The following is a 13,234-nucleotide window of genomic DNA, read 5'->3' on the forward strand; positions in this document are numbered from 1 at the left end:
CTGCTGTGCTGTTTTACGGCCGGCGCTGACACAGTCAGTGCGGGAAGCTGACGCCGGGGGACGTGACAGACATCGGAATGTGAGTATGTACTGTTTTTTTTTTTACTTTTACAATGGTAACCAGGGTAAATATCGGGTAAAAAGTGTGAAACAACAGAAATTATGTATTATATTCTAGGTTCTTCAAAGTAGCCACCTTTGGCTTTGTTGACTGCTTTGCACACTCTTGGCATTCTCTTGATGAGCTTCAAGAGGTAGTCACCAGGAATGGTTTTCACTTCACAGGTGTGCCCAGTCAGGTTTAATAAGTGGGATTTCTTGCCTTACAAATGGGGTTGGGACCATCAGTTGTGTTGTGCAGAAGTCTGGTGGATACACAGCTGATAGTCCTACTGAATAGACTAATAGAATTTGTATTATAGCAAGAAAAAAGCAGCTAAGTAAAGAAAAACGAGTGGCCATCATTACTTTAAGAAATGAAAGTCAGTCAGTCCGAAAAATTGGGAAAACTTTGAAAGTGTCCCCAAGTGCAATGGCAAAAACCATCAAGCACTACAAAGAAACTGGCTCACATGAGGACCGCCCCAGGAAAGGAAGACCAAGAGTCACCTCTGCTTCTGAGGATAAGTTTATACGAGTCACCAGCCTCAGAAATCGTAGGTTAACAGTAGCTCAGATTAGAGACCAGGTCAATGCCACACAGAGTTCTAGCAGCAGACACATCTCTACAACAACTGTTAAGAGGAGACTTTTGTGCAGCAGGCCTTCATGGTAAAATAGCTGCTAGGAAACCACTGCTAAGGACAGGCAACAAGCAGAAGAGACTTGTTTGGGCTAAAGAACACAAGGAATGGTCATTAGACCAGTGGAAATCTGTGCTTTGGTCTGATGAGTCCAAATTTGAGATCTTTGGTTCCAACCACCGTGTCTTTGTGCGATGCAGAAAAGGGGAGCGGATGGACTCTACATGCCTGGTTCCCATCGTGAAGCATGGAGGAGGAGGTGTGATGGTGTGGGGGTGCTTTGCTGGTGACACTGTTGGGGATTTATTCAAAAGTGAAGGCATACTGAACCAGCATGGCTACCACAGCATCTTGCAGCAGCATGCTATTCCATCCGGTTTGCGTTTAGTTGGACCATCATTTATTTTTCCAACAGGACAATGACCCCAAACACACCTCCAGACTGTGTAAGGACTGTTTGACCAAGAAGGAGAGTGATGGGGTGCTACGCCAGATGATCTGGCCTCCACAGTCACCAGACCTGAACCCAATCGAGATGGTTTGGGGTAAGCTGTACTGCAGAGTGAAGGCAAAAGGGCCAACAAGTGCTAAGCATCTCTGTGAACTCCTTCAAGATTGTTGGAAGACCATTCCTGGTGACTACCTCTTGAAGCTCATCAAGAGAATGCCAAGAGTGTGCAAAGCAGTCATCAAAGCAAAAGGTGGCTACTTTGAAGAACCTAGAATATAAGACATAATTTCAGTTGTTTCACACTTTTTTGTTAAGTATATAATTCCACATGTGTTAATTCATAGTTTTGTTGCCTTCAGTGTGAATGTACAATTTTCATAGTTACAGAAAAATCTTTAAATGAAAAGATTTTAAATAAGCACAATATTTTAGAGTGAAAGTCACGATTATGAATTTGTTTTTGGCTTTTTTTTTTTCATACAACTTTATCAAGTCTCTTCTCCAAACTGTGAATGCTTGACACCTCCTAAGTTTTTGTGACATCATGCAGGCAGACTGGGGAGCGTTCTGTGCCTGCACCAGACACAATGGACGAGTTAGTCACATCTGAAATTATGCGGTTATGTCTTTATATAAAACTGACGGCATATGTATAGCCCATAGGTTGATGGAAGTCAATGTGATAATTCATGTGAACATGGTCGACGTGAACAAAGCCACTCAAAACGCAACATGCACTATTGTGATCTGTATTCCGGATCAAATTCACCCATAAGTCAATTTGTGTATAAGAAAAAAAATAAATAAAAAAACAACATGGATGACATACAGGTCAGCATCCCATATGCAAAAAAATCTAAACTATATGCCATGCGGATGGACAAAATAGACACACGGAACATAATACGGATGCAAAAACGTCATTTTTATGGATGAAAAAGGGATAATTTTCCATACGTTAAATGAACCTGGCCTTACAAGAACTAAGCAGATGCATCAAGAGGGTTCAGGCAGTTTCAGAATGTGCCCACCATGCCCCGGTCCATGTTGTTAGGGTATCTCAGAGATTATATGACAAGAAGAGATCTATTAATAATTGTGGCCCATTGAGGTAGCTGTGTGTCTATATGAACAAACAGCAGCAGTGTAAAGCATGGGGAAGGAAAAGAATACAATCTAAGTCACTGACAGTACAAGATGTGGATAATAGACTACCGAACACTTCTATGAGACAATGAGCTACAAATCAAGGAGCAGGGCTACACGGGAACCATCACTAATTATATGTAAGGATAGCTGGGATTTGTAATGGGATCCCCGAGTAAGGAACATAAATTGGTGCATGGGTGCCCGCTCCGATCCTCGATGAGGGTGCTGGGTGTCAGACCCCCACCGATCTTATACTAATGACCTATCCTGAGGATTGAGATCATAGCAGTGGACATCCCCGCACAGTCATAATACTGAGGAAATGGGCACAATAAACTGCAATCCTGCGCTGAATCATCTCTTCTTCAGACTGCTCTCTTTATAAATGGAGACCAGAAATGCACAGGAATCTGGGCACTGCAGATATGTTGTGAGGGGAGCTGGCTAACATTTCCAAAAACCAGGGCTCCTGCTAACCTGCTGCCCCTCTACAGTCACTGCACGTGGCCTACTAAATAGAAGGAATAAATGGGGCTTCAGCAATCTTCTGTCCAAATAATATGGGTGCACAAATTCCCCCTTCAATGTCCACTGGAGCACAGGAAGAGGAACACCATGTGCTGTCATAATATCATCCCCAAAAGCCTGTGTGAGATGCCTCCTAATTGGCGGATGCCCAGAGCAGAGGCGTTAGGCTGGGTCCAGACAGGAGTGTTTCACAGTCCACATACGGCATTGACCCGACTGACTGGGGGTCTCCAGACCAGAACCTATAGTCTCAGACACATATAATGCTGCACGTTTGGGTTGGCAGACAAACATTGCTGTCCATAAGTGGTCCATGAACTGCACTCGTCTGAACCCGGCCTTACTGACCACCTTCACTGTAACGAGCACAGATATTTGAAAATGTGGCCTTGCCCAAAATTCATACGGACAAGATGGCAACCAGAAATAATGCCTGACTACACATGGCCGGCTCCTAGAGTGGTCTACCTGGCCCCCCAAGGAATAGTCATGAGTCACATGACATTCACCGTATGGGAATAAACATACTAGAAATAGGAGGAAACCAATATGGCTAAATACAGCTGTAAGGGGCGCAATAAGTGACAAAAAGAAAGCGTTTATAGAGAATTAAAGCAAGCAGGTAGTGATGAGGCATTAAATAAATACAGAAAATTAAATAAATTCTGTAAAAAGAAAATCAAGGCAGCAAAGATTGAGACAGAGAGACTCATTGCCAGAGAGAGTAAAAATAATCCCAAAATATTCTTTAACTACATAAATAGTAAGAAACTAAAAAATGATAGTGTTGGCCCCCTTAAAAATAGTCTGGGTGGATGAGGATGAGGAAAAAGCCAATATGCTAAATGACTTTTTTTCATCAGTATTTACACAAGAAAATCCCATGGCAGACAAAATGATTAGTGATAAAAATTCCCAATTAAATGTCACCTGCTTAACCCAGCAGGAAGTGCGGCGGCGTCTAAAAATCACTAAAATTGACAAATCTCCGGGCCCGGATGGGATACACCCCCGAGTACTGCAGGAATTAAGTACAGTCATTGATAGACCATTATTTTTAATCTTTAAAGACTCCATAATAACAGGGTCTGTACCACAGGACTGGCGTATAGCAAATGTGGTGCCAATATTCAAAAAGGGAACAAAAACTGAACTCGGAAACTATAGGCCAGTAAGCTTAACCTCTACTGTGGGTAAAATCCTGGAGGGCATTCTAAGGGATGCTATACTGGAGTATCAGAAGAGGAATAACCTCATGACCCAGTATCAGCACGGGTTCACTAGGGACCGTTCATGTCAGACTAATTTGATCAGTTTCTATGAAGAGGTAAGTTCTGGATTGGACCAAGGGAACCCAGTGGATGTAGTGTATATGGACTTTTCAAAAGCTTTTGATACGGTGCCACACAAAAGGTTGATACATAAAATGAGAATAATGGGGATAGGGGAAAATATGTGCAAGAGAGTTGAGAGCTGGCTCAGGGATAGGAAACAAAGGGTGGTTATTAATGGGGCACACTCGGACTGCGTCGAGGTAAGCAGTGGGGTACCACAGGGGTCAGTATTGGGCCCTCTTCTTTTTAACATATTTATTAATGACCTTGTAGGGGGCATTCAGAGTAGAATTTCAATATTTGCAGATGACACTAAACTCTGCAGGGTAATCAATACAGAGGCGAACAATTTTATATTACAGGATGATTTATGTAAACTAGAAGCTTGGGCTGATAAATGGCAAATGAGCTTTAATGGGGATAAATGTAAGGTCATGCACTTGGGTAGAAGTAATAAGATGTATAATTATGTGCTTAATTCTAAAACTCTGGGCAAAACCGTCAATGAAAAAGACCTGGGTGTATGGGTGGATGACAAACTCATATTCAGTGGCCAGTGTCAGGCAGCTGCTACAAAGGCAAATAAAATAATGGGATGCATTAAAAGAGGCATAGATGCTCATGAGGAGAATATAATTTTAACTCTATACAAGTCACTTGTTCGACCACACTTAGAATACTGTGCACAGTTCTGGTCTCCGGTGTATAAGACATAGCTGAACTAGAGCGGGTGCAGAGAAGAGCGACCAAGGTTATTAGAGGACTGGGGGGTCTGCAATACCAAGATAGGTTATTACACTTGGGGCTATTTAGTTTGGAAAGACCGGCGAAACGCGCGTTGAGGCGGCAGGCTAGGACTTCAGATGGTTTTCTGCATGTAGGTATTTTCTCCTTTTACGTACTTTATTATTCTTGGCATCCCCTGACCTTATACATATGTGTGCACTTTATCCCATCTCTCCCTATCCTGGCACTCCATGCACTTTGCATACTATTTAGGATTGGTGTGCTTCCAGCATAGGTTTTGAATGGGGCCTGGGTGGCTTAATTAGTGTAGCACCTGTATTACTACAGCACTTTAGCTAGCATTTGCACTTTAGAATTTACATTTGGTATTTGCACAATTATACTATTTTTTTGATTTTGTTATTTCTTTAGTATTAGTGCTATTTTTTTCAGTACATGGTCAGGGTTTGGGCTATTGTTATTTATGCGGACCACCTGTATCTGTCTTTTACCTGCTTGGTAGTGTTTATCTTGCTTTGTTATATTGTATCAATAAATATTTGTTATATACTCCTTTGGGTCTCTTATGTTTGAGTTTTCCCTGGTTGTGTTGTTATGTTTTGGAGTTTCTATTATTTTGATCCTGTGGTTTATCTTGTGTTCCTCTGGATCAACATGTTAGGGCAGGTTAGGTTAGGCTATGGGTTGAACTAGATGGACTTATAGTCTTCCTTCAACCTTAATAACTATGTTACTATGTAACATCCTTGAGATGAACACAAGGCTTTCACTAGCCACCAGCTATTCAGGGAAAGCCGAGTGATAATGGCCCCCATTAGACTTAGATCCCCCATGAATTTACATACTGTCCCAGGACTCGTGGCCGTGCTCACTGCTACCATAGCTCTGGCCCTTCCCCCCACCGATGGTTTGCATTGTCTCTCACCTGGTGGACTCCACACTGAAGCTGCCGCCATCCAACAAGCGGATCTTACAGAACAGTATTCCATTCACAAAGGGAACAGACGACAGTTCATCCAACTCAAAGTCCACACGGAACTTAAATTTCTTCTTTTTCATCATCATGAAAGCCATACACTGGGCTGAGAGGGCCACAGGAGGACGGTGCCACTACACAGTGTGTGGCGTCTGTGTGCGACACTGGATGCAGTATGTAGCGTCTGTGTGCGACACCAGAGACAATTACTTCCAATACTTCTCCTTGTGATGGATGGTCAGTCGCTGTCATTCGCCTTCCCTTCCTGGGATTGTCATGTGGAGATCTGAGCAATGCGGAGAAGATTTTAGGGAAAGAAAAAAAAAAGTTCTGGAAATGCCAGTTATTTCCCAGGAATTGTAGGTGCGAGGGCTCAGAGCTGCTCCCGTCCCGCAGACATGCTTTATCCGCCCGCACTGCCGGAGGATCCAGAAGAGGACTTCATAATGATGGTCTCCAGGTTCTGTCAGATCCATTTACAGCCATAATCTGTCCTGTGTGAGAGGATCCAGCCCTGGAATATAAAGATGCCCAGTGTCTGATTATATGGGGATGAGGAGGTGCACCCTGAGGACCTGGGTGGGACAGGAGACTGCAAATGTCATCTAATGGGTGCATGAGTAATATATACTGTATATACACACACTACATGAGCGCAGCGGCATACGTATGTGCACACAGTGCATATATATCATATACACACCACCGCCTGTATGTATAATATGTGTATATATATATATACACACATCCAGCCTGAGACCCCACTCACCCAGCTGTGTATAGGAGCACTGCCCCGTGCACATTCGTGCCTCAGTGATCCGTGCAGCCCCGGCCCCCCAGGTAGAATCAATGCCCCGCTCTCACCTGGACTGTACAGTCTGCTCCTGTCCTTACACAAGTCGTTCCTTGTGTCCCGCCCGGATCTCTTTCTGTCCTCTCCCAGCTTCCGTATCTGTCTGTGTGTCATGTATAAGGCGTTGTCTCACTAGTGACCTCCGCAGGCTACCAGTAAGGTTGCAGGCTCTTAGTCTATATTATTTTTTTAGTGACATCTAGCGACATTCTCGGGTAATGCAGAGAACTGATATTTCTTGAATGGAGCGGAAACTAGGAACGCAGTGTGTGTAGTGCGACATCTACTGGACACAAATGGTTACGTAATACGTAAGGAAATTGGATCCACATTTAGGCTGCCGTCACACTAGCAGTATTTGGTGAGTATTTTACATCAGTATTTGTAAGCCAAAAGCAGGAGTGGGTGATAAACACAGAATTGGTGCATATGTTTCTATTAGGGCCCCTTTCCACTTGTGAGAAAAACGGACGAGTGCAATCCGATAAAAAATCGGATTGCACTCGGACCAATGTTTTTCAATAGGTGACATTCCATTTGCAATTTTTTTCCCAGCCGAAATCGGACTGAGAAAAATCTGTGTCGGCTGAGAAAAAAATCGCAGTATGCTGCGTATTGCTGAGATTCTCGGATGAGACTCGTCAATGCAAGTCAATGGGTGCGAGAAAAAAAACGCATGGAATGCGGACCATCCGTATTCCATCCGTTTTTTACGGATACCTTACCATTCTGTGGCACAGAACACTGTAAATAGTCCTGTAAATGACTGTATAAAAATAGTTGCAGAGAAAAAAAACGGATTGCATACGGATGTAAAAACGGATTATGCGATTAAAAAATCACATTACACTCGCATGACAATCGCACACGTTACATCCGTTTTTTCGGTCCGTAAATCGGACCGTTTTTTTCTCACACAAGTGGAAAGGGGCCTTTAGGCTGCGTGTCCACGTTCAGGATGGCCGGCGGTATCGTCGGAGCGGCTTAGCCGCTCAGCGCTAAGCCCCGCCCCCTTTCTGGGACGCGATGATGCCGGATGTGTTCACAGCACACATCCGGCATCATCGCTCCCCACCATAGCGCCCTGTGCTATATCTTGCGGCGACGCAGCGTCGCCGCAAGATATACGGACATGCTGCGATCTGAAAAGACGCGCAGCATGTCCGGAGTCGCAGGGCCGCCGCGTGCGTGTTACCACGCATAGTGGAGACGGGATTTCATTCAATCCCCTCCACTATGCTGTAACATCTGGACGCTGCGTGTCTGACGCTGCGGCTCTATGCAGCGTCAGACACGCAGCGTTTCCTGCACGTGGACACATACCCTTATACTTTCCTCTGACTGTTCCTCTCCTGGTTTTGGCTTACAAATACTGAGGTAAAAACTCACCAAATACTGAATGTGTGAACTAGTGGTATTTTCCAAACACCTTTGTGTGTGAATCACGCAAAGGGCTCATACTCATTTGCGAGAAAAAAAACGGTCCTTAATCTGGACCGAAAAAATGGGCGAGTGTCATGCGAGTACAATGCGATTGTTCTCACATAGCATCTGTATGACGTGCGTATGCAATGCGTTTTTTTCCTCTGCAACTATTTTTCTACAATCATTTACAGTGTTCTATGCCACAGAATGCTAAGGTATCTGCTAAAAAACGGATGGAAAATGGATGGTCCGCATGCCGTGCGATTTTTTTTCTTGCACACATTGACTTGCATTGGCGAGTCTCATCCGAGATACGCAGCATGCTGTGATTAATTTCTCTGTCCGATTTCAGCTGAGAAAAAAAAAACGCAGATGAGATGTCACCCATTGAATAACATTGGTCCGAGTGCAATCCGATTTTTTATCGGACTGCACTCGTGCATTTCTCACACAAATGAGTATAAGCCTTAGGGCTCACACTCACCTGCAAGAAACTCGGATGAGTCTTGCACATCATGCTCGCTTTTTGCAGCATTTTTGTTGCACTTTTCACATTCCTCCTGGAAGCCATGAGTATATACGGGGCATTCACAAAGTTTCTTAAAACAATTTTTTTCTGGCTGAAAAATTCATATCCAAAGACCGCTCCAAAAAGACACGTTTTCAGTGCGGTTTTGTATGAATATGGTTCATGATGCTATTTGTGACCTTTTTTCCAGTGTGTTTTTAATGCCTTTGTAATTATAATACAGTGTGTATCTGTACATCAGGGGCGGACACATCATGGGTGAGACCTGTGCGGCCACACAGGGGCCCGAGAGATAAAGGAGGCCATTACTACCTCCAAAGCAGGTGCAATATTGCATTTTTAGGAGCACTTGGCCTGCAACGGTCCCATATAATGTTCTTGCATAGGGGCCCTTTTTTGTCTTTGTCCACCAGTGCTGTACATTATGGGGCTGGATGTGATTGTTTTGAACTGTATTTCTGTTATGCTGTAATGTCTATTGTCTGTACAAGTCCCCTCTATAATTTGTAAAGCACTGCGGAATATGTTGGCGCTATATAAATAAAAATTATTATTATTATCATTATTATTATTCCAGTGCAAACATCTTACAATAACCCACCAAAAACAAGATGTTGGTGCGTAAAACACGCGATTAATTGATACGAGGTTTTTAACATGTATTTAAAAAGGCAGAAAAATCATGGCGGGTGCGCTATAGACAAGTTTTCTCAAATGTCTGGGGAGCTTATTGTAATAAGACTTTCAGCTTTTCTTTGATGCAGCATTTTGATTTGGAATCTGCATCTTAAAGGGGTTGTCCAGGTTTATCACCAAAGTCTGCGGTCTCTACAGTATATGTGACTGCAGACTTGTAAATCCACAGCATGATACGCATACTCCCGGCCACATTCTGACTAGATGTGAGCATTCACAAGTCTGCAGACATATAGAGTAACTGGAGACTTTATTGAAAAACCTGAAAAACCCCTTTAAGCTCCTGTGATGAGTTTTTGGCGCTATATATTTTTGCTGTGCAAAAAACGCAGTTCCAGGACAGTGGATATGATTTATAGAAATTAGTGATGAACGAGAATGTACTCAAATAAGGTCACTTGCTTAGCACCAGAGCATGCTCAGATAACACCTTACCCCAGCACATTCAGCCATCAATAATTGGATCTCATGCCCACAGGATGTTTTTTTACTCAGCGTATACTGACCTGCGATGCACGTTTCACATCTGCAACATGTCTCTTTGGTTATGTTCCCATGATGAGTTTGTGATGTTGTAGAATTTATGCACCTATTATTTAAATTAGGTTGTTTGCATTTTTTCATTGTTTTTGTATGCAGTTTTTTAACTTGTGTTTATATCACAATTCTTTTATTATGTAAATAAAGCTGCTTTTTTTAATACTTCCTGTTTTTTTTGCTTTGACAAAACTTTATTGCTACGGATAAGTGCGAATTAGGCTACTTTCACACTTCCGTCAGTACGGGGCCGTTCAAACCGTCGGCCCGACGTACCCACAGACGTTGTGCTAAATTTAGCACAACGTGGGCAGTGGATGCAGTTTTACAACCCATCTGCTGCCCATTGTGATGAGCGGGGAGGAGGGGGCGGACTTCCAGCCGCGCATGCGCGGTCGGAAATGGCGGACACGTCGCAGAAAAAAAGTTACATTGAATGTTTTTTCGTGCGTCGCGTCCATCAAAACACAACGGATCCGTCGCATGACGGATGCGACGTGTGTCCATCCGTCGCGATCCGTTGCTAATACACGTCTATGGGCAAAAAACGCATCCTGCAAGCACATTTGCAGTATCTGTTTTCTGCCCATAACGACGAATTACGATGGAGGACAAAAGACGGAAGTGTGAAAGTAGCCTTAGATGCGCTTTTGATGCAATTTATGCTGTGGAAATGAGCTAAAACAGCAGGTGTGTTTTTCACCTGTGGATTTTCCGCACCTAATGTAAGTCTATGTAGAAATTCTGCACAGAAAACTACGTGTACTCGCAAAAGAAATTGACATGTTGTGGATGTGAAACCCGCACCGCAGGTCAGATTATGCTGAGTAAAATAAAAGCACAGAGGGCATAAGATCTCTATAAATCCCATCCACTTTGCTGGATCAGTAAGACACTGTGTTTTAGCGCAGAAAAAACATGCAGTTCAAAAATGCACCAAAAACCCATTGTGTGAACGTGGCCTAAAGGATACACTGGGTTTTATGTGCAGATTTCCAGCAGATGCAGAAAATCCGCAGGTAAAAAACACATTTGTATTTACTGCATTTCTGCAGTGATTACATGGCACTCATGTAATCTGCAAATGATTGTATCGATAAAGTTTTGTCAAGATAAAATAACAGGAAGTATCAAAAACAAATCAGCTTTATTTAGAACATGACACACCAACAAGAGACACAAACTGCAGTGTCAAAAAGCACAATAAAACAGCTTGTAAAAAATGCACTCAAAACCGCAATGAGAAAGCGCAAGAAACGTAATTTATGGAGGTGCAGAAATGCTGCAACATCAAAAACGCACCAAATACTCATCATGGTAAAGTAGCCCAAACTGTGTAAGGAAATCAGCCTTAGGTTACAGTCACACGACAGTATTCTCGGGGCCAGCGCTTTCCTCACACGTACAGCACCAGGAGCAATGTTATGCATTGGGGCTGTCCTGACGACATTCGGACCGTGGGAAACAAATAATCGCAGTGTGCACTGTTCTCCGTATTGTGAATGACACTTGCCCATTTACGTATTTGGGTGAAAAAACATCAGATCCCATACGGACCAACCGTGGAGCCTCCGATTCTTACGGGGACTTTGCCGTTATTCACATGAGACATTTTTTTGTCTCGTACACTTTGTTCACTGCTGATTTTTTTACTTTCCTCACTCATAAGCCGGCCTCACACTAGCGAGTTTTACGGACGTATGAGAGGCGCAGAAAATACGGATTGCATACGGTACAATGATTCTCTATGCCCCAGCTCCTATCTGCCGTATTTTACTGATCTGTATTATACGGTCTTCTACGGCCGTAGAAAATCGCAGTATGCTGCGTTTGTCACCATATTGCGCAAAAAATACGCCAATGAAAGTCTATGGGGGCGAGAAAAATACGGATTGCACACGGACCAACAGTGTGACTTGCGAGAAATACGCAGCGGTGTTAGAGAGAAAAGCCGGCAATTCAGTACGGTGTACAGTAAAATCACACTGACAGCTTACAGTAGAATAGGTAAAATAAATGTGTACACATAGAATATATATAAATATATATATACTCAAAAAAAAAAGGAAAAGCAGCACAAAATAATTGAAAAAAAGTGGACTTTAATGCCTGAACGGCGTGGCAACGTTTCGGATGTGTTATCCTTTGTCAAGCCGTTGCCACGCCGTTCAGGCATTAAAGTCCACTTTTTTTCAATTATTTTGTGCTGCTTTTCCTTTTTTTTTGAGTTTATTACTTTTTGACCATTGGATTGCTGGTCGGGAGAGCTCTGCATGCCTTGTAAGGTAGTAATTTGATGCTGTTCCAATTTTTTCACTAAATATATATATATATATATATATATATATATATATATTTATATATATATATATATATATATGTCAGTGAGACATATATATATATAAATATATATATATATATATATATATATATATATATAGACAGTATATATGTTTTTACGATTATTTGAGCCCATGGATCCATTGTATGTCCGTATTGCAAGCCTGTGAGAAAATCTCGCTGTATGGATGCCATACGGATTACATACGGAGGATGCCATGCACAAAATACGCTGACACACCCTGCCTACGGATGACATACGGATCACTATTTTGGGGACTTTTCTGCTTATTACGGCCATAAATAACGGACCGAATTTTCATACGCCGAGTGTGACGCCGGCCATATAGCGCCATTAATTCCACAGCGCTTATCTGCTGATGTGTGAAGACAGATGGCATAATGCGGAGGGGCTTGCATTAGTAACCTCTGCTGTGAGGAGTTGCTCACACCCTATTGATGCTTCTTTATGGGGTCAGATTATGAGTCAGAACATTGCAGAATTGTTCCGTGTGGTCTAGATGCATCTGTAAGTCTGCAGTCACACTATCAGTATTTGGTCAGTATTTTACATCAGTATGTGTAAGCCAAAACCAGGAGTGTGTGATAAATGCAGCAGTGGTGCTTATGTTTCTATTATACTTTTCGTCTATTTGTTCCACTCCTGGTTTTGGCTTACAAATACTGATGTAAAATACTGACCACATACTGTTAGTGTGACGGCAGCCTTACACGAGGACCCCGAGTTCCTACTTGGCAAACCTTAGCTCAGCATAGAGTTCTTGTTAAGGAGGGGTTAATGAGGAAATGCAGTGTACAAGCAATGGCTGCAGAGGTTTGTGCAGAGAAGGCAGCCAGGGAGGAGAACTACAGAGTGATCCCCAGTCCCTCCTCCTACATGTAGGGAATCCCTATGTGGCCCTCCC

At 42.9% G+C, this 13,234-nt stretch overlaps 1 protein-coding gene across 2 annotated transcripts in view; it reads right to left on the reverse strand.

Annotated features, from left to right (window-relative positions):
* EEIG2 (EEIG family member 2) overlaps nucleotides 1–6,906 on the reverse strand; it is a 44,319-nt gene extending 37,413 nt beyond the window's left edge. Inside the window, exons 1-2 of one of the 2 annotated variants that reach the window (XM_069737368.1) lie at nucleotides 6,793–6,906; nucleotides 5,878–6,442 (exon numbers count right to left, since the gene is read on the reverse strand). In XM_069737368.1, coding sequence (XP_069593469.1) covers nucleotides 5,878–6,026 — 149 coding nt within the window. In that variant the 5' untranslated portion in view covers nucleotides 6,027–6,442; nucleotides 6,793–6,906. Of the gene's footprint in view, nucleotides 1–5,877; nucleotides 6,443–6,697 lie in introns of both variants that reach the window. The other variant, XM_069737369.1, reaches the window with a different exon arrangement.
* Between the last annotated feature and the right edge of the window lie 6,328 nt (nucleotides 6,907–13,234).

Source organism: Ranitomeya imitator, chromosome 8 (assembly GCF_032444005.1).
Source record: "Ranitomeya imitator isolate aRanImi1 chromosome 8, aRanImi1.pri, whole genome shotgun sequence".
Lineage (NCBI taxonomy): Eukaryota > Metazoa > Chordata > Amphibia > Anura > Dendrobatidae > Ranitomeya > Ranitomeya imitator.